The 22,357-nt window shown below is 47.6% G+C and overlaps 1 protein-coding gene across 7 annotated transcripts in view; it reads left to right on the top strand.

Annotated features, from left to right (window-relative positions):
• Positions 1-22,357, top strand: part of FRMD4A (FERM domain containing 4A) — a 450,500-nt gene that overhangs the window by 312,755 nt on the left and 115,388 nt on the right. For all 7 annotated transcript variants that reach the window (XM_004774871.3, XM_045069220.1, XM_004774870.3 and 4 more), the window contains exons 4-5: positions 1,033-1,125; positions 12,328-12,412. In XM_004774871.3, coding sequence (XP_004774928.1) covers positions 1,033-1,125; positions 12,328-12,412 — 178 coding nt within the window. The remainder of the gene's footprint in view (positions 1-1,032; positions 1,126-12,327; positions 12,413-22,357) is intronic.

Here is a 22,357-nt window from a genome sequence, read left to right as displayed (position 1 = left end):
TCACTACCATCAAGATAATGAACATATCCAACACTCCTGAAAGTTTCCTCTTGCCCCGCTGAAAGCCCTCCCTCGCACCCACCCCCGAAGGCAACCACCAATGAGCCCTGTCAGTATAGATCAGTTTGCGCCTTCTGCAGTTTATTTTTTTTTTAAGATTCTATTTATTTATTTGACAGAGAGAGATCACAAGTAGGCAGAGAGGCAGGCAGAGAGGGGGAAGCAGGCTCCCTGCCAAGCATGACCTGAGCCGAAGGCAGAGGCTTAACCCACTGAGCCACCCAGGTGCCCCATCTTCTGCAGTTTATATAGATGAAATCCTACAGTCTGTACTCTTTGTCTGGCATCTTTCACTCAGTAATTACTCTGAGATTCATGCATGTGGGTGTACATATCAATAGCTTACTGGCTTTATTGGGTCATAGTATTCTGCTCTATAATACATCGTGCTCATTCCCCCGTTGATAAACACTTGGCTTGTTCCAAGTTTTGAGCTGTTAAAGTGTCTTTGCACATCTGTGTGTAAAAAAGTCTTGGCACAGACATAGGTAAATATCTAGGCATAGAATGTCTGGGTCCATGATGCATGGAAGTTTAAATTTTTAAGAAACTGTCTGTGATTCACATTTCACCCCGTCTGCTTCCAGCAAGATGTTGTGAAGATTGCTAACATTTCTAAAGTGGGTTTTGTGTTCTTTGGGGAAAAAAGGCATCCAGGAAGATGGTGATAAGGGAATTCAGGACGAAGAGAGAATGCCTCCCTTTTAAGTTGAGCACAATCTCGGAAATGGATAGCAGGTCGTGAGCCCCGCACTTCCTGATTGCTGTTCGCCTCCTTCATGTCACACGGGATCTGCCGCTGATTCAGTGTCCCTCCCCCCGCCCCGGGAATGCCTTGAGGTCCTTCAAATACTGAGAACTTAGGAGTGGAGGGCCACATTGATCTGTGATCCAACATGTTCTGCCGCACACAGGCCTTCATCACAGATGCAAACTCCGGAGTCCTAACCCATTTATCTCTCTTCTCCTCAGGGGACACTTAAACTGGCTTCAGCTAGATCGAAGAGTATTGGAACATGACTTCCCCAAAAAGTCCGGACCGGTGGTTTTATATTTCTGTGTCAGGTATGTATACCTCGTGTCCATCCTTCTGCTGCTGCTCCTTTTCTTTGTCAACAAAGGCCTGGGAGGGCCGCATGATTAAAGGAGAGGGAAATCAAGTTCGCTGCCATCTACTGCCAGTGACAGAGGTCATGGTAGAGCTGCATTCCTAGTAGATGAGATCCTAGGGTGTGAGTGTCCAAGTTCTTTTTTGCTTTTTTGGGGGGTATATTTCTCAAACTAAACTCGGTCTCTTATAGTAACACAAACCCTGGGGTTATTATTATTTTGGTGGTGGGAGTCATTTGGAACTACATCACAAATGTCTATGTCGTCTTTCCTTTTTTTTTTTTTTTTTTTTAAAGATTTTATTTATTTGAAAGAGAGTAAGAGCACAGGTGAGGGGAGGGGCAGGGATAGAGGGAAAAGCAGACTCCCCACTGAGCAGGGGGCCCAACACAGGCCTCGATCCCAGCATCGCGGGATCATGACCTGAGCTTAAGGCAAGTGCTCAACCGACTGAGCCACCCAGGCAACCCTGTGTCTTCTTTCCTTTTATCACAAGTGGCACTTGGCCTCTTGAAATTTGCCTATTTTATCTTACTCCAAATAGGACTAGTTGAAATGCAGCAACAAAGCATAGATCACGGCATTGCCCAGTAAGGGAGGATATGGCGTAATAAAATACCAGAAACGATGTGCATTTTCTGGTCACTAATCTCTTATAAGAAGTTTTATTTTGTGACTGCAGAGAATATAATTTGCTTCTCATGGTTAACATTTACAAACATGAAGTCAGCCAGACTTACACTTCCATTTGCAGAAAGTTTTGGCAAGGCAGAGAGGGGGGTCATGTCTTGGGTTCACGGGCGAAGCCAGGATCTGTGCGTCCAGATCCAGCAGCTCCTGGAGCCCTTGGTTCTTGGAGCCACCAGTCTGTGTCTGTGCAGAACCGTCACTGTGCACAACTGCAGGGGCATTTAGGCTCGAATGCCTCCGTATTCCAGTGGACACCAATGCTCATACCCAATATACACACCCTGTCCTTTTTAAAAAATATGTTAACAAGTTCAGTGGGGCACCTGGGAGGCTCAGTCAGTTACGTGTCTGCCTTCATCTCGGTCATGATCCCCGGGTCCTGGCATTGAGTTCTGCATTGGGCTCCCTGCTCAGCAGGAAGCTTGCTTCTTCCTCTCCTCCTGTCCCCCTCCCCTACTCATGCTCTCTCTCTCTCTCTCTCAAATAAATAAATAAAATCTTTACAAAATACATGTTAACAAGTTCAAGAGCAGGACAAACAATTAAAAGTTCAGTTTTTCTAAGAGAACATGGTCAGGAATGCAATTTTAATCGTAGCCATCCTGATACCACGGATACCATCAGAGAGCCTATCTGAGAATTAAAGGGTCCATTTCCCAGGCCGGAGTATGGATCTTTACCCCTGCTGGTGGAGCAGATCTAAACTTGCATTTAATGACCTTTTTATTTGTTTCAGAGCAGCAAACCTATCAGAGCTAATCTTAGCCATTTCCATTACTGATGGGCGTGATCTTGATGTTACAGTCTCTTTAATGGTGGCTCAATTTTCTCAGATAAATGGGAAAGTAACTGTGTAAAGGAGAGTTCACAATTCCACCAGGGAGGTGTGTGGCAGCATCCAGCAAGGCTCAGTTGAATTTAAACGTTTCATTAACCTGTAATCAAAGGTGGCTGAGTCCACTTGCCATACATCAGGAGCTCCCCCGCTTCCTGCTGCTTTTCACCAACATTAATCAAGAAGAGAAGATTCTGAGCTGGTTGTATATTAGCTGCATTTTGCAGGGGACTGTTACAAGCTGAGTTATTGGTGGGTTTCGGGAACTGAGCCCTGGAAGAAAGCTTGGGGCGCCCTGAGATTGTCGCTGAGGATTTGCAGGCCATTCCAAGTCGCTCCTGACTTCTCTCTGTGATGCCAGATACAGAGGAGAGCTGCAGAAGTAGATCCCATGCTCACAATATGGAGAAGCAGGAATGAAAGCTTCTGCCATCCACCACCCATTTTCCTAGGTGGCTGCAGCCAGCACTTGGGAGGACATACCCAGGGAAAAATTCTCCCGGGCCACGTTTGGGGATAGACCCCAGCAGAATATTATCACCAGGTAGAGTTCCTTCTGTAGCTCATCACAAAAGCTGCTCTTTCTGCAGAGCCTTGGGTTTCTATGTCTAGTCTTGGCCCACCTGAGTTGCCTCTAACTCTGCAGCTCCAAAGCCAGTCTCAGCATCTTGACCTCCGCAGGCCTTCCGTGGTTCTTCAAATCTGTGACCTCATTATCCGTTCAGTCCCGTAGGCTGCAAACTTGAAGTCTTTCCTCTTCCTCAGATTCTTAGGTGCATGAATTCTCTGCGGCTACTTCCACCTTCTGCCCTCTCTGCCTGTCTCCCCATCATCTGTCACTTGAACTGTTGCCGCCACCTCCTAGAGTGGGTGTCCCCTTGGCACCCATCACAGAGGAGCCTGGCTCCCGACCCCACTCTCCTGAGTCCCCACTTTGCAGCCAACTGTGCAACACAGAAGCAAAACACCAAGGGTCTGTTTTCTGTAAGAGAGGAGGCTGATGCTGGCATGTAGGCGAATTATGCATTTTTTACCTTGGTACCTAGGAAGAATTCCTAACTTATACCTGGGTACCTTTCCAGGGGTGCCCGCAGGCTATTTTCTCCAAAGGAATGGCTGGACGAATTATCTTTATAAAGGACTCAGACCTTGGATGATCCTGGGGTCCATTGAGGAGCCCCCATCTGGCTGGGCAATTCCCCCATGTGCACGCTGACCTTTCTCTTTTCTCAATGAGAGCGTGATGGCCGAAGCAGCCCCGGCCCAGCCAGCAGCCCACGTGCATGCCTACAAGCAGTCTCTCTAGCTGCTCCTAGCCCCTCTCCTTTTGTTTAAACATCTAGAGATTCCATCTCTGTAACACATGCACCGTTAGCCTTTGTGGAAATGAAGAATAAAAGCACCCAATAAAAGACCGTGGAAAAGGCTGACTGCCTCAAGCTAAGAGTTGGGAATTCATCCAGTGGAAATATTAACCCCGTGCCACTGGGGAGCTAAATTTGGGCTGCTGTCCCAGCATGGCTTACTATTTGGCAGTTGTATATTCTCTTGCTGTAATGCATATTCGAAACATCTGTGAGAGTGGGGGCAAAATCATCCCCTCCATTCAACCGATGATGAAAAACAAGACCCCAATACATTAAATAACATGAATTTGAATTGAGGTAATTCTGCTTTCTCCTCTGAGCAGGTCCTCGAAGGGCCTGGGGCTGGTGTCATGCTGCGTGGTATTCTCAGCATGGCGGGACAGAGGACTGAGAATCTGTCCTCACTGACCCATGCTGTAGCCTGAAGAGGACCTTCCCCCTTCCTTCTCCTGAGTCAGATCACGGATCACCGGGAGTGATCACAGAACCTTCAGAGTCTTAATAATTACCTAAAAAGGAAAAAGGTCTGAGGGAAGGGAACTATCCATTATTAAACACCCGTCCATTATTCAGAATGATTGTAAATCTTCACAGCCCTCGAATCACGTATTATTACTCCTGGGTAAAGAGAGGGAGATGAGGGTCGCTGGGTGGCTCCGACAGTCAATCATCTGAGTCCGGTTAAGGTCACGATGCCAGGGTCCGGGATCAAGTCCCATATCGGGCTCCCTGCTCAGTGTGGACCCTGCCTTTCTCTCTCCTTCTGCCCCTGCATGTTCTCTCTCTCTCTCTCTCTGTCAAATAAATAAATAAAATGTAAAAGAAAAAAAATTAAGAAGGGAGGGAGATGAGGGCCCAACATGCTGATTCTCCTCCTAGTTCCGCTAGTAAGTTACCATCTCTGTTCAGTTAGATCTGACTCCAAACTTCAGACCTCCCCCCTCCCCCCTCCACCACACTGCCTCTCTCTCCACAAGTGAAAAGCGACCCCGTGATAGCTTCTCAGAGACTCTGGCGGGGCCACAGACCAAGTCAGGATTGGTGACTTTGGTCCCTCTTGCATTGCACACTCGGCTGCGGCTGCAGAACCGGGGTCCATCTGCAGAGATGGCGTCAGGCCCAGCTGCACCCCCACTGGGTGAGAAAGTGCGGAGAGCAACCCTCCCAGGCCTGACATTCCAGATCAAGCCCTGCTGAACTCCCAGTGGCCTTGGTGGAGTGCACCCCATTAGCAGGGGGCCAGCCCCCAATCGCAAATCTTGGTGGCAGGTTGGAAACTCCGTAGCGGTGGAGGAAGGGGCCTCACAGATGGTAAAGCAGCAGCTTTCAGGAGCCGAGGTGTGTGCTATTAGCCCCACTTTAGAAACTCTTGCCCTTAGCTGATGAGGGTGAACACCAGTGGGGAGGCATTCTGCCCTACTTTGCTCTTTCCTCTCCTATAAAGAAGACTCCATGGTCCCATCGGCCAGGCACTGACTATATTGTGGGCATTGGTTTAGGAGCTAAGGGTAGAGCGCAGGGTGTGGTGGGGGAGGCAAAGCATACGAACCCTTACCCTTGTGCGCCTGTGCATCCATTTCCCTGAATTCTGGGGTCCTCTCAGCCCTGCCTGTCCTTATCTCTGCCGATTCAGTCTAAAGCCTGCTATGCACCACTGCAATCCCCCCTTCCCCAGGACCACCCCTCCCTTGGCTGCTGGCCCTGTGCATCTATGGCTCTCATGCATGCACTCTTTCACGCGTACACACGTGCACACACATGTGGGGTGGGATCAGTCCAGTCACATATTTTTTTTATTTCTGTCCCTGAGCTGTGGACTATGACTGGGCCGGGGACGAAGGTCCACACAGTTCATTGGTGTTTCTAGCCACTTCTGTCCATGGCACCTGCTCGGGGTCCCCTGCCTTGCCCATGGTAGCTTTTGCTCCTGCCACAGACTCCAAACCAGAAGCTCACTCCTTTGCTCCAAGGTGATACTGCTTATGATTTTGTAGAGAAAGGGAAAGCTGGCCCAAGGGAGCTGCGGCTTCCTGCTCCCTTACATCACCGTACCCACCCATCCTGTGGCCTCCTTAGCCACCTGCTGCACGCGTGCCCACCCACTCACACATGCACACCCTTCGGAGGGAGACCGACCCTAGCCCAGCGTCCGAGGCCAGCCAGTCCACGCGCACTCCAGTGCAGCCCCTTCCAGCTCCTCCGAGAACTCCCTGCCTCCAGGCTTCCGTCTTTCTCTGTTTTCTGCTGCTCCTTTTCCACGGATTCTTCCCCCTCATGACCATGACTCTTCTACCCTGACAAAAGTGAATGCCCTCCCTGAGTTGCATCCTCCTTCAGCTACTGCTTCCTTGCCCGCACCCATGTCCACACCAAAGGTCTGCCCTCCTCTCCTTCCTCCTCGTCCTGCTGGCTCTTCAGCTTGTGGCTGTCCCCCCATCACCGCCATAGTCACGGGCGGTCTCTAGGCCCCAAATTCCATGGGCGCTTCTCTGCCCTCCTCTGCCTGAATCAATGGTGTCTTCATCTCTCTGCCCCCAAACTTCCTCCTCTTCCTGTGGCACCTCCTTATCTCTGTGATTGGCACAGCCACACACCCAGCCGGAAACTCGGGAGTCAACCTTGACTCCCCTGCTCTCCCTCCCCTGCCTCCTTGCCTTCCTTCATTCACTAATTCCTGTCTTTTGTGTCTTAAATAGGTCCTATACCCACTTCTGACTCTCCCTGAACCACTGTCCTGGTTATGGCTCCTTCTGGCCCTCTCTAGGTGACCACTGAGTAGCTTTCCAGAATTCTCGTCTGCTCCCTTCCTCAAAATGTTCCTGGTCTCCCATCATCACAGTGCGGCTCTCCTTAGCATGTCTTAGCATGTCCACCTGCTGGCCTTCCCTCCTGCAGCTCTGTGATCAGCCCGGCGAGCAGTGTGTGAGCAAGGTCACGTCCCTCTGCAGACCTCTGTCTGGGACTAGGACACAAACTCCCCAAATCTGAGAACAACGACCCTCTGATCGTATTCACCAGGCAAGCTTAAGAAACAGGTCAAGAAAAATTCTAAGAAAAATTTCCCTGCACGCCCAGGGAAATCTCTGTGTATTTCTGTAGGATCACGTTTGTGCTCAGGATGGTCCCCTCCATGCCTGGGCTGTTGCTTCAGTTGTATTGTCTTCAGCCAAGTGTCCCTGCAACGCTGATCATCTCCACTGTTGGTAGCAAAATAAATAAGAGATTAGATTTGTCTCCTCAAACTGACGTTCACCAACAGTAAACTGAAGTGAGCACTAGGACAGAGAGAGAGAGAGAGGCGATCCCAGGAAGGTTTAATCTGGGTGGGGATTTTACAGCCAAGTTTATGACCTGACTGTTGGTGTCTTTCCTGGCTGGTTGAGACACAGTTGTTCTTTCCTGTCACCATAGTAACAACGAAGTCAGGGATCCTAAAATGAGGTGCCTGCTAACCAGAACTTGCTAGATCTCAACGGGGTGCCCCAGTGAGGATTGTTTCAAGCTGGTGAAATTCTAAAGACCAGAGATACCCAGCCCCAGAAACTCACAGCGGCACCACATACCCGTTTCGTTCCCATTGCTCCTTTTTGCTACTCAAAGTCAGCATTCCGAATGTGACCCTTGTGTTCCTGACAAAATGAAATCAGCGGTCCATTTAATTAACACTTGCCGTAAAGATTCGGTGATTCCCCAGTGCGGGGGGTGGATGCGAGAGGGAAGAGGAGGAGCGGGCCGTCCAGAAGGGGCCAGCGGACTGACGTCCTGCACTGGACACCCGCGCAAGCTGCTGCTGTCCGAGGCGTCTGCGGGTTAAAGGGAAGGAGACTCCCCAAGGCTGCAGAACCTCTTGATTATTTTATGGGCCCAAACACGTAGGAGCACAGCCCATATTTATTCCTGCTTCAGAGTGTCAGATGCAGGAGCTCAGGCTGGCATGATTGGGCCAGGTGGGGTGTGACATTGCTGATGCGATTCAGGGAACAGACATACCCAGGTTTGCCCTGGGCCTAGAACAGAGGTTGGCCCTTTGACTCGACAGCGGGGGGTGGGGGAGGGGGGTAGCTGTCCTATTCAGTCCTGCTAAATGTGCCAAAGAACACATTTGAAAGTAAGTTTTATTATTACTCGGGTACAGGTACTCCTAACCCATCAGGGGGTGGTGGCCATTGAAAAGACAGCTTGCTACTCACAGTCTGCAGGAGGAGGGGGCACGCCACAGCAGGCAGCGCTGCCCAGAGCGCACTAAGGGTTGGTCAGGAGGCAGAGGGAGTGGGGGGAAATATGGGGAAGAGCCTTTGTTCTGTGGTTTCTACAGGAAGGAATGGGTGAGGCAGGGTAATCAGGTTTAGGCTTGGCTTCTTTGAATAATTTCAGCAGGCTTTGGGGCATGGGGGTTATACAGAGTTGTCTGGCTCTGGCCCAGGCCCTGGGGTGATGAGGGCAGGAAGGTCCTGACCTGGAGTGTGAGGGCCCTACAAAGGAGCAGGGAAGGGTGTGTGAGCTCTCCAGTGGCTGGTCTGCATAGGAAAGGCAAGCTCAGGCCTCTAAAGGAACTGGTCAGCCCTGGGAGGGGCAGTCCCTTCAGAGCCACCAAGGCCCCAAATGTCATAGCAGCAGAACCCCAAGATTAATACAGAGCCAGACTTGGAACTTTCCGTGCAGACCCTGTGAATCTACACGAAAGCATTCAGTTCCTAGGCTTTACCCAGAGACCTGGAATTTTCTTTGTGAACCTGGTCTATGAGGAAGCTCTGCCCAATCTCCCAACCCAACCCGCGCACTGGTGGTTAAGGAAATGCAACATCGCCACCTACTGGCAAAAACGAGGAGTTCTCATGAAAATCAAAAAGGTCAGAACCGGTTTAAAAAAAAAAAAAAAAAAAATTCAGATTTTGTAACCGAACCATCAATGTTTCCCACTTCTCCAGAAGTTTCTTCTCCATGGTGCTCCCCTAGTTTTTCCTGAGCCTCAGTGTGTGGATTGAGATGTCTGAGGTCTGTTTTCCTCTGGGCATTTTGACTCACAAGTTCCCTAGCGCAGATGGAAAGTTCAGGATGAGTTAAATATCCAGGGTTACAGAATAATAATATGACAGGCCTGGAGCTCACACTGTTTTCCAGGCTGCTTCTCGGTGATAAAGGTTAACAGGAACCTGCTTCTCAGTTTCTGTCAAGAGGAGATGGTTTATTTTTCCTCTTCTCAGATTAGGTTATTTTCTCTACGTTCCTGCCTCGTGTCCAGCCAGACCCCGTGGAACTCGGGGGACACGAATGCTGTTGCAGAGAACAGAACCCGCTCTGTCCTTTCCAACTTCAGTTCTGGCAAGGGTGGGGGGTGTTATGTTTCCTCCTACTATTGAGGAGAAAATGGATGGCAGGAGTAGCGAACGTCTTCACTCCTTAATTCTCAAGAATCGAAACAAATGCAGAAAAGACATAAGGCATTGCATTGAAAATTACATGATTTCAAACTCAACAGATTTAGACTCAGAGTGATTATTGTAGAACTGCGGTCACTCACGGTCAAACTCCAGAAACTTCTGCTGTTGTCCTGGCTTTAAGATCCGAGGGGATCAGCGCCTGCTTGTGCATCTTTCCATGTTGACAGTGAGGGATGGGCAGGGGGACAGGGCCTGGATGAAGAATATGAGCCCCTGACCGGAAATTTCAGGACATCCGGGGATCACTGAGCTCCTCCCCTTCCTGCAGAAGCTTTCCCTCCCAGACACTTGCTAAGCCCACGTGTGTGCCAGGTGCTGTATTAGTGGTGGAGATACAAAAATGAATGGGATTTGGCCTCACCAAAGCCTAGAAAGAAGATGCCCCAGGGAACGGGAAAGTGCAGGACCCTGGGGCAGCACAGCAAGTAGAGGAAGAGCCCAGGAGAAGCGCTTTTCCCTGGGGGCCATCAGCGAAGTCCAGGAAACATCGTGTTCCTGAGTAAGGGCAGAAGGGAGCAGGAGTGGCTTGGGGCATGGAGAATGGTGGTTTCTGGGTCAAGAGCAGTAGCTTGGACAAAGGTGCAAAGCAAGATTCATCTATAATGAGTCATGCCTGCAAGTCAGCCTCCCTCACTCCCTGCTCTTCCTTCCCAACCCCTCCGTCTCCCTTTCTTTCCTTCCTTCCTTCTGATTTTGCTATTCTGACTGCTCCCAGTTAAAAATCCTTCACAACAGGGGCGCCTGGGTGGCTCAGTGGATTAAGCTGCTGCCTTCGGCTCAGGTCATGATCCCAGGGTCCTGGGATCGAGCCCTGCATCAGGCTCTCTGCTCTGCGGGGAGCCTGCTTCCCTCTCTCTCTCTGCCTGCCTCTCGAAGACTTGTGATCTCTGCCCGTCAAATAAATAAATAAAATAAATGTTTAAAAAAAATTCCTTCACAACAAATGTGGATTAATTATTAAATCCAATTTAACTTACTTTGCTTCAAGACTTAGAGCTTGCTACTGCATTTCTTTTTAAGATTTTTATTTATTTATTTATTTATTGGGAGACAGAATGGGAGCACAAGAGCAAGCATTAGGTGGGGAGGGGCAGAGGGAGAAGCCGACTCCCTGCTCAGCAGGGAGACCGATGTATGTGGGACTCAATCGATCCTGGGACTCAGGATCATGACCTGAGCCCAAGGCAGTCTCTTAACCAACTAAGCCACCCAAGCGTCCTGCTACTGCATTTCAAGTCTCCACTTGTAGAGACGAGGAAGTTGTACCACTTTGCGGTTCCATTGGGACCACTGTGCTGTAAGGGGGACCACTGTAGACCCTTTATGGAACCTCCATGACCTAAAACAGCTGCTCCAAAAAGCAGGAGGCTGGTACTTGCTTTTTTTTTTTTTTTCTTGCAGGGAGAGAGCAGGTGGCAGGGGTCCACTAAGGATCCTACTCATTCCCAAGCTTTGCAAGAATGAGGGCTATAATATAATTTCCAGACATTCTGTAGACTCTCACATGGTGGTAATTGTATTAGTACCTGTTGATTGAAAATATCTGCTGGTATCTGAAGTTACTGTGGATTCACTCACAAATTTAAATGAATCTGTGTGGTACTCATTACAACAGCCTCTGCGCGCGCACACACACACACACACACACACACACACACACACACATGAAAAATGACCGAAAACATTATTTGTCTGCAGACAAGTGGTTGCAAACTGGTTTTGCTAGCCTCATGAAATACTGGTTTCTTTTTTTTGCTGTGGTGATTGTTGTTTTCATCTGAATGAGTTTCTAATATTTGAAAACGGTAGACTTCTCAGGTGGAGAACCACTGACCTGCGGTCTTCTTCTACAGTGTGGAAAACAGAAGCCCAGAGAGATGAAATGATTTGCCCTAAATCATATGGAACTGGGGCCAGATCACTGGCCTCTTGATTTCCTCCCCAGGATTCTTTCCATCATATTGTAACATTGTTCTAGAAGAACATAGCCCTTGTTTTCCCATCACACCTGCTGCCCCCACCTTGGCGTAGCCCCAGTTTCCAGGTGGCAGGGACGCAGAGGCCCCACTCAGAGCCTGTTCCCCGGCAAGGCTCTGCCTTCCATCACCCCTCCCTTTGCGCGGCTGGTCCCTAGACAAGTACAAGTGCCTAATCTGATTACATGATTTAATAAACTCCAAAGTCGATGCGTAAAAAGGTGCATTAAATGTAAACGTAAATAATTTCAGCATGTTTCATCGCGAAAGAAATCTATAAGCTCCATATGGATGAAAATCCAATTCTCGTTTGGCTTAATATGCATTAATATCACAGCCTAAGAGCACTGCCATAGCTCTCGGGATTCGCAGAAATCAAATCGCACCTCTCCACCTTTGGGAAAATAACGTTGTAACCATTTCAAAGAGAAAGACTGCCCCCTTCTTCAATTGAGCAGGAGAAATTATCCTCAAGAAATCCAACTCAACAATGATTAGGACCAAAAAAGCAAGATATGAAAATCAAATAATATTATTAAAAATTAGAACATGGCTTAGGAAAAAGAAAGGCGATGGTGGAGTTTAACCCCCTCCGGTAGGAGGCCTGGCTTCTTGGCTCTGGACAAGGTTGTCAGGCATGGCAGTCCTCATGTGCTAGAAAGGATCTTGAAAAACTGTGCTTTCTTTTGAAAAGGAACCGTATGCAAACAACGGATTACGCCTTTTCCTTTTTCATTTAGGATGGGGAGTTCTGATCCTCATGTCAAATCCTGTAGCTCAGAAAATAGCTGATTTTCAGCTCAATCAGTTTCTGCCTCTGTGGCTCATTAGCAGTTTTTCTCTTTCAGGTTCTATATAGAAAGCATCTCATACCTGAAGGACAATGCTACCATCGAGCTCTTCTTTCTGAATGCTAAGTCCTGTATCTACAAGGTAAGAACTCTTTCCTCCTGTTCAGTTTTCCTCTGAAAGCCGGAATATCATGTGAAGCCAGAAATCGCATGTTGTTGCCCCAGTGTGATTTTATTGATTAATATAGGTCATTTATAAGTGGAATTCTATAAATAAGTGAGAACATCCTGAAATAACACTATCCATTTAACTACGGGACTCCTGATCCCATCAGGAGTTCATCAAGTTTTGGCTCGTTGGGGTCTCCTTTCCCTGGCAGTTGAGACAAAGAGGAAACATGGATGGGGAGGGCAGATGCCGTAGTCCGCGTAGACTGTGCTCCTAAGGACGAGTGGACGACGACTTCTTCTTCTTCTTCTTCTTCTTCTTCCTCTTCTTCTTCTTGCACAAGTCTGTTTGGTTTATTCTTCCAGATAAATGTTAGAAATGTGAGAGCACTTGCTAAAAGATGTAGCAAAACAAACACAAACACACAAAAAACTTAATTGCAGTTGTATTGAATGATGGAGAAAAATTCAGAAGGGGAGGGATAATATATAACTTTAAAAGATGAACTCTTCCCATTTATAATTATGAAACATTCCTCCGTTTATTAAATTGTTTCTATTTCATTAGTCCTGTAGTATATATAGTTCTTTCTTTTCAATTAATTAATTTTTTATTTAAATTCAATTAGGTAATGTATATTGTATTATTAATTTCAGGGGTAGAATTTAGTGAAAACAGAAAGGGATCAAATCATAAGAGCCTCTTACTATAGGAAACAAACTGAGGGTCGCCGGGGTGAAGGGAGGGGGATGGGGTAACTGGGTGACCGGCATTAAGGAGGGTGCACGTTTTGTAAGGAGATCTGGGTGTTACGTGCAAGGGATGAGCGGACTTCTTACAACCAAATGCATGCCTATCGGACCACTTCTCTCTCAAAGGGATGTTATTGGCACTTCAGGTGGGGCAGATTTTTTATTATGCTAAAATACACATAAAATTTATCATGATGATTACTGGTAAGTATACAGTTCCATGATACCGAGTGCATTCACAGCATTTGTGCAATAACCGTCCCCTCCGTCCATCTCCAGATCTCTTTTCCTCTCGCAAAACTGAAACTCTGTACTCAGCAAACACAAAATCCCTCGTCTGTACACCTCCCAGCCCCTGGCCACCACCCTCCTGCTTTCTCTGTGAATTAGACTACCCTAGGCACTTCACATCATGGATCCTGGAGTGTTTGCCCTTTTGTAACTGGCATAGTTCACTTGGCATTTCACTTCTGGGTTCATCTACGTTGTAGGGTGTGTCAGAATTCCCTTCCTTGTAGAGACTGAATAATACTCCAGTGAAACGTAGAGACCGTGTGTTGTTTATCCATTCATCTGCCAATGCATACTTGGGTTTCTTGCACCTTTTGGCTATTGTGAATAATGCTCCCATGAACATGGGTCATGAACATGGGTAAATATTTCTTCCAGTCCCTGCTTTCAGTTTTTTCGGGTGTGTACCCAAAAGTGAAATCGCTGGATTGTACGGTAATTGTATGCTTAATTTTTTGAGGAGCTGTCATTTTATTTTCCACAGTACCACAGTACATTTATCCGCGACACCGCATAATATCCCCACCAACAGCGTGTAAAGCTTCCAAGTTCTCAACATCCTCTCCAACACTTGTTATTTTGGGGGCTTTTTAAAAAAAATAATAGCCGTCCTAATGGGTGTTAGGCAGTATCTCATTGTGATTTTGATTTGCATTTCCCTAATGATTAGTGATGCCGAGCATCTTTTCATATGCTTATTGGCCATTTGTACTTCTTTTTTAGAGACAAGTCTGTTCAGGGACAATTCTTAATTGAGTGGGATGGTCCCTCCCTTGCACTGTGTCCAGTTCCCCCATATGCTTGCAGTGTTTCCTTTCATTGGCCAACCCCAAATGCCCACACACCCCCTGCCTGGGGAGAGGTGCTTGCAAACACCACCAGGGCTGAGATCCTCTACTAGAAGAAGGTATTTGAAGGAAAAGCCCACACTGCTGTCCCTTGTGTAGCACAAATGCAGACTTCGGGGCATCTCCCCAGGTCAGCTCATCAACAGCCATGGAGAAGGACAGCTTTGGGGCTGAGCGCTTTCTGTAACTTGTGTAGCTGAATCTTCCCAGCACCTAGAGGTTGAATACTACTTTTTAGCCCTGTTTCCCCTGGGAGGAAGAAGAAGCACAGGGAAGTGAGGAGATTCACCCAAGGGCACAGATCAGAAGCTGGCAACCTGACTCCAGGTCAGCCACCTCTGAGCCCCAGAGGGCAGGATCTCCCGTAGAGTGGAGATCCCCCACCCCACCCCACCCCACCTCACCGCACCCGCGCCGCCCCCAGCAGCCACGGAGGACTTCAAAGCTAAATGGGCTCATGGTGAAGTGGTCAATAGCTGAGGAAGGAGTCTGAGGAGATCCCACCGCCTATATTTTCAGGTTTAACTAAACCCTATTTTAAGGCATTGCCGCAAACCCACCAAACATTAAAACACACGCACCAGTTGGCTTGGTACATCAGCTGTCAGTCTTCCTTCTGGAAGTACTTCAGCACATTCATTGCACAGAATAGTCCTTCCAAATGCAAATGACTACAATAATGAAGGGCCTGGTAGGGATCAAGTTCAATTCTGTGAAAGGACCTCGCTTGGTGACAGTTGCTGAACCAGGACTTACACTGGGCTCAAACCCAGACCACTCAGACTGCAGTATTTTGGGGTTTTGCTGAATGGCGGAAAAAGACACTAAATACAGTTCCAGGAACTTGCAAAATCCTTCCTCTCTCTAAATGTGTTTTCTCATTTTAGCGTGGAACTAAGACCAGCCTTCCTAGCTTGCAGCTCCCAAGCGTCTCTGAGGGTTTTTGTTTCATGAATGTGAAAGCACTTTGAGAAAGTTGGGAAGTAAAACATGAGACTGTCCACCAGGGGGCACAGTGGGACAGTAAATGCCTGGAAATTCCAATTCCCCAACTGATGAAATCTCAGCCAAGTAAAAGGTGGCCCCAAATCGTGTGTCCAGACACCTGGGGAAAAGGAGAGAAACCGTTCATTCAGAGTTGTTCAGTTCAGTCCAGTCACAGATGCTTAGCCGGAGCTGAAGGCTGCGGTGCTTCTGAATACTGTACTCGCAAAAGAACCTGGGATTCATGGAAAACGAAAAAGAAGAAGTCCTCCAAATTTAATATTACAGATCCTCCAGGGGAGATGGCCAGCCATACTTGGGACCGAGACACGCCCAGTGTCAGCCTGCCTGCTGACCTGGCTGCTGTCTGTCTTCCAGAACCCCGGGTAGTCTCCTCAGGATCCTATTAGAACCCGCTTCCCTGAAGCTTAAGTGGGGGACCAAGTAGGGTAACAAGACCACCTGTCTGTCTCCCTCCTGTCATCAAAAATAATATGTGCATTTGCATACATTGGCACTTCAAGCTTCTTTAAAATTTTCTCATATATTATCTTAATTGAGCCCAATCGAGAGGTAGAGCCAGAATCATTAGCTTTACCCAGAAAGGGTGTCTGAGAGGTTAAGTGACTTCCTCGAGGACCAAGGACCAAAAGTGGTTGAACAAGTGGCACGGTCTGGTTTACACTGTTGTTAACTATGCCGGCTTGGTGGGAGGCCCTGCAGCAGAGGACGATTGGGAATTTCGGTTTGGAGTCCCGCACAACCTGGGTCCCTGTCCTCGCTCTGCTTCATAGTACATGCATTGAATGTGGACTCCTTCTTTGATGTCTCCAAGCTTAGTTTTCCTCTTTGGTTGAACAAGGACATTAAAGGACCCAAACCCTGGTGCCTTGGGGGTGCACTCAGTTAAGCATCCAGCTCTTGGTTTCAGCTCAGTTCATGATCTCAGGGTCATGGAAACGAGCTTCATTTCCAGGTCTGCGCTTAGCATGGAGTCTGCTCGAGATGCTCTCATTCTGCCCTCTCCCCCCACCACTTACTGGTGCGCTCTCTCTCTCTCTCTAAATATATAAATAAATATTTAAAGGAACGGACCCACGCCCTTCTTGGAAAGATGAAGCAAGATAAAGCATGAGTGTGGTTGGTTTAGCTCCACACGGGGAACATTATGAGCTCCTGCTCTCTTGGATCCAGACCCGAGTTGTTCGTCTCAACTGAGAGTTTCTGTGTGCCACCCATGCTGCCCCCCCAGCACTACGGGGATCCTGGAAAAGCCCACACGGCAGTGCCAGGCACGCAGCCTGGACATGATGCTGGTAGACGGGGCGCTGTTTTCCCAGCGCATGATTCATACGAACTCCCTCCCTATTTCTCGGGCAATGATCCCTGCAGTGTACCAGAATCTGAATTGCTCAAATAAGTGAGCCCTTTGTTCCTGCTCCCTTCAAGCACTATTTCATTCACTTTTTCAAAAATTAATACTTTTTTTTTTAGAGAGCGCACAAGTGGGAGAGGGGGTGAGGTGAGGAGCAGAGGGAGAGAGAGAATCCCAAGCAGGCTCCATGCTCAGCACAGAGCCCAACATGGGGCTCGACCTCATGACCCTGAGATCATGATCTGAGCTGAAATCAAGAGTCAGATGCTTAACAGACTGAGCCCAGGTGCCTCTAAGTTAATACTTTTATCAAAGTAACATGTGATGCAGTTTCAAGTCAGATGGTTCTAAGAGGCTTATTGTGGGAAAAAAAGCCCACCCCCAAGTCCCAGCACCTTCAACAATTTCCGCTATTTCTTACCTATTTCCAAATAAGTTGGCACAAACCATTATTCCTTGATTATATCCATTTTAGATTTATCGAATTTCAACTCAGTTGCGTGAAGATTAAGGACTCCAATATAACCACCTACACTTTCCCGTTTCCCGTTTTCCCAAAGTGGTGGTAAGCCCCATTCTGGGTAAAAGCCCCAGCTGCCAGCATTACATTAGTATGACTAATCCAAGCAGCACCCTTTTTAGACAACCACTTGTTTTACCTAAAGGTAATAATTGCCTTGCTGTTACCTGTTTAGTTTCTTTGGGCCCATCATTTTTTCCCCAAGAGCTCCTGTAGATTCCCAAGTGCATGCCCACATTAATTTCCAAATGCACTGGGTAATTCATCCATCCATTCTTCTCTTTGGTTTCGTTTTTGTTGCTGCCTCCTTTGTTGTTTGTCCTGGGACCTCCCTATAGCCATCCTCCATCCTCTCCCTCTAGCCTAGACCTGGCCTCATCCATAGACCTCAGCACGGGACCCCTTTCCCCTCCAGTCTGTCCCTCACCCAGCTCTGGAGTGCGTCCTCTGTTTCCTACATCCCGAGTCTCCCTGTGTTTTGTTTTACACCATTTTTTCACTGGAGAACATCCTCCAATAAATCCAGGGAAGGTGCATATGGGAAGTACAGTGTTTGGGTCCTTGCATATCTGAAAAAGTCTTTGTGTTCCCTTTATATCTGATGGATAGCTTGAGTGGATATGGAAATACGGAATGAAGACATCTCTCAGAGTATCAAAGGTGTTGCTTCAGAGTGTGCTGGGGGGAAGTCTGCTGTGCTGCACCTTGTATGTGGACCCTCTCCCCTCTCCCACGACCACCCGTGGGCTCTTTTAGGGTTTCCTCTTTATTCCTCTTCATTTGAAATTTTAGGGCGGTATGCCTTAAAATGGGTCTTTGTAAATCGCTAGGATGTGTATTTGATGGCGACTTTTAGTCCGGAGATTGGTATTCTTCAGTTCTGGGAGAGTTTTCTGTACTATTTCATTGATGGGGTCTCCTCTGTTTTTTCACGTTCTCCTTATGGAACTGATGTTAATTAGATGCTGGGCATAGCCTCCTTCTATGATACCTTGTATCTCCTATTTTCCATCTGTCTGTTTATTCTACTTCCTGCAAGATTTCATCGATATAATGTTTAATCTCTACTGGCTTTTTAACCTTTGTGATCATGTTTTCGATTTCTGAGACTCGGTATTATCTGATCTTTCTTTACATGTATACACTGTATTGTCTATTATCCTGTTATTGCCTTTAAATGTAACATTCTCTTATCGTTTCAATATTAATTACACGCTCCGTGCCGTTTCTTTTTGGTTCTTTTTTTCCCCTCTGTGTATTTCCTATTTAGTTTGGCCTCTGTCTTTCATGTAGGAGGCTTGCGTCAGTCATCTGTTGATCTTGGTCCATTCATCCATGTGGAAGAGTGAGGCTTCTGGGAAGGAGTGGTCTCCTGGTGGACATCCTCGTGGAGCAATCCGCGGGCGAGCTGGTTCTTTCAGTAGGAGCCCTGAATAGCAGTGTCTGGGTGTCCTTTCCCGTGGCTCTTCATTCTCTCCAGAGGAGAATCTTCCCACTTCCTGTCTGGGTGTTCATCCTCCACTTCCTGTCTGATCTTCCACTTCCTGTCTGGGTGCGTCCTCCACTTCCAGGGTAGGGGAAGGAACCCCTCCACTTGGGGTATAGACTCCCTTTCTATTCCTGGTGCTTTTGATGGGGGCCTCATTCCAGCTTTCTATTCATTTTCTTCAGAGAACGAATCTCTGACATTTCAACAGCGGAAAAGTGAGGAAAGATGCTTCATTGTGTTTTGTTCTATTTGTCATTTTCCCGAGAGTAGGAGCACCACCTTCCTGCCTTCCACTCTTTCTTCACCAGGAGGCAGAACCCATGACCCAATGGGTTTCTCCCTCACATCCCCTTGCTTTGTATTTTATAGTCCCCTGTTTTGCACAAAAAGAGCAGGAAAATACAGTCATAATCAACCCAAGTTGCCGAGGATTAGAGTGTGGTCATGAGAGAACAGGGTTCCAATGGTGAACTTTAAGTAGAGCAGGAGGGGCTATAGAATGGGGGGGGGGTCCCTGATGACCCACACAGTTGCATGCTCAACAGCATTTCTGATGTGTGGTGTTTTCTTTTCTTTTCTTTTAAATATTTTATTTATTTATTTGACAGAGTCAGAGAGAGAGAGAGAGCATGAGTCAGGGGGAGGGGCAGAGGGAGAGGGAAAAACAGATTCCTCGCTGAGCAGGGAGCCCGATGTGGGCTCAATCCAGGAACCCACTGAGCCACCCAGGTGCCCCTCTGATATGTTTTAATTCACCAAGGTTACGGGTGGATGAGGGAAAAAAAAATTTATGACCAGGGGATGGATAGAACTCATTTAGACATGTGTGTCTTATTGGGTGGGAGACTCCCGTGGGAAGTCTGTCTTTGATGTTGTGTGTTCCCTGGAAAATCACACAAGAAAGCAGAGCTCTCCTGCCAAGGCTTTTCTCTTTGGTTGTGGCTTCTCTTGCCAAACTAAAGAAGCCATAGGCCAGCCCGGCAGGAGGCAGTGCGTTTGTCCCACCCGATGGGCGCGATAGGGTGGGTGTGGATTCTAATCTCCGCTCTTGCCCCACCTTTGGGCTATGCAACTGAATCCTGCCCTCTCTCCACTGGTAAAGGGAAATTGCTGTCAAAAATTAGTCACTACAACGATTTTCAAAAGTCTTGCACACCACAACTGCTAGGTCATAAAATTAGTGTCTTTTTAATTTTTAAAAAGGCAGGAATCTCAGGGTGCCTGGGTGGCTCAGTTGTTAAGTGTCTGCCTTCAGCTCGGGTCATGGTCCTAGGGTCCTGGGACTGAAGCCCACATAGGGCTCCCTGCTTGGCGGGAAGCCTGCTTCTCCCTCTCCCACTCCCCCTGCTTAATGTTCCCTCTCTTGCTGTGTCTCTCTCTCTCTGTATCAAATAAATAAATAAAATCGTAAAAAAAAAAAAAAAAAGAAGAAGAAGAAGAAGAAGATGACGAAGAAGGAATCCCATAGGTAATATGGGATTGACCATCCACACTTAAATATACTTAATATTTAAGTCATACTTAAATGCTTAATCCCAGCCCTTATCCTGCCCAACGATGATAACGAAAGAAACAAAACACATGATCACCATCTAAGGGTTGACTGTAGTTTCCTTCTTTGGGTTAGAGGAAAAGTTGGCATGAGCGTTCTTCAGAGTGAATTTTTAGGATCACCTTCCATGACCTATCACTGAACTAGGCATATAGACAGCGCTTAGGAGATTGTTGTTATTTAAGGCTTTCCAAACCCAGGGAGCAAGGATTTGCATATTTCCTATGAAATTACCAAGTCTGGTGTTTGTGTGTACCCACTGAGAGCAGATCATGTCAGAAAAGAAGCAGCTAAAGATTCCCGCTTCATGTGGGGTGGGGGTCTTGTTCCACCTACTTTTCTGAGAGCTTCCACATTGGTCTGAGAGCTTCCCATGTTACTGACATTTAAATAAGCATCCTTGGGCCACATTTGCTATGTAGGGCTAAACACCGTCGCTCTTGTTGGAACTGAAATAAGTTGTCTTTTATCCAAGATCTTCAAAGAGCTTTGCTAAGGAGCAGATAGTATCATCTTGTCGGGAGTTGAGAGAAACAAAGCCCACAATCAGGCCCCACAGCACAAAGGAACAAACATAAATGTTCATCTCAGACCATCAGAATCCTCTTCCTTATCTCTTAGTGCAATTGTCGCAGGGTCAGTGTGTGTTAGTGTGTGTGCTCATGTAACAGGGGGTAAGAGGAAAAAAAGAACAGAGGGGGACTTTCGTTTTCAATTCTAGAAACAAATTCACTTGGGCTCATCATCTTGGTGGTGCCTGGGGCCTCTAAAAGGGAGACTCCCCCCAGGGCCTGACATGGGTGGTAAACAAGAGGCAGCAGGAGGAATCGCTGAGCCACAAAATGAGATTATGGTGACCCAGCCTGGCTGGCTTGTCCCCCTCAGTGGCTCATCAGCTAAACTTGAAGTAACTTGACAGATGAAAAACTGGCAGAGGGCTGAGGAAGATGGTTATGCAAGACCATGTCGGTCCTATCCGGCACCACAGTCCCCGTTTGCTCGAAGCATGTTCACATAGCCATTGCGAGTTGTGCAGGGAGCTGGGCCACCTACACAGGCACAGGGAGGCCAGGCGCGGCATCAGGACCACTTGGATCATATAGTGACACAGGTAGACACACACGTATAAATAACGCTGCCCTCCTCTTTAAAATAATACATCTTACCACGATTCCTGTAAATGCTCACTGGTGCTGAGAACAGAGGCAACACTGGGGAAGTCCGTTTATAACCCCCCGTGAATCTAAGTAAATACTGCAGTCAGGATGTTTGCAGTGTGTCTCAGAGTTTCCAAGTCACCTATCCATGTCCTCACCAAACTCAGTAAAATAATTGGAAAAGAAATCGTTATCCCCCTTCTTCTGATGAGGGAAATGAAACTCAAGGAGACCCAGTGATTTATTCAATGTCTCAGAGCTGTTAGGAGATGGGAACTAGTACCTGGAACTTTCCAGTGGGGGTAGAAATGATCTTAAGGAGGATGGCAAGAAATGGAAATCTTTAGGCATTTTGTGGTGAGAAGAGGGGTGGCGGTGGTTAGCAAGAGAAGACCCTTGGGGCATCCCTGCCAGCTGTTCTGGATGGACTCGGTATAGATCATCCTCAGTGAAATCTTGTCAACCTAGCATGTGGTGGTTAATCACATTTTCTTTTACAATTATCTTATTCATCTTATGTGGAATGTTGGAATTTCTGTCACTCCTGACCACAGAGGAATGCTTTCCATTAAGATCGAGGGCTGTATGAAGACCACCACCAAGTCCCTCAGAGTGAGGGGAACGTGAAGAGGCCCTCCAGTTCTCGGGACTTTTGGAGAACGTCCATAACACCTGCCGCTCACGGTTCTCCTGGGGCCATTTATTTGGAACTCTTGGAGATCCACAGATGGAAATCTTTCTGAGAATATTGTTCACAGTTACGCTGCTGATAAATGACCTCAGGCCTCTTCCCTCGGCTAGTGAATCACCTGGGATCAAGCAGTGCTGAGTGGGGGTTGAAGTGGGGCCATCCTCCCCCACCCCCCTCTGAGCGCCCAAGCGCGCACCGGCAGATTTGTGTGTCTTTCCGTGGCATTTTTTCAAAAGATGAGAGAAAGCCCAACACATTA

Source organism: Mustela putorius, unplaced genomic scaffold, assembly GCF_011764305.1.
Source record: "Mustela putorius furo isolate JIRA1106 unplaced genomic scaffold, ASM1176430v1.1 tig00003913_pilon_pilon_pilon, whole genome shotgun sequence".
NCBI classification, from domain to species: Eukaryota; Metazoa; Chordata; class Mammalia; order Carnivora; family Mustelidae; genus Mustela; species Mustela putorius.
The sequence above is the reverse complement of the archived record's forward strand: the minus strand, read 5'-3'. Positions and strand labels throughout refer to the sequence as shown.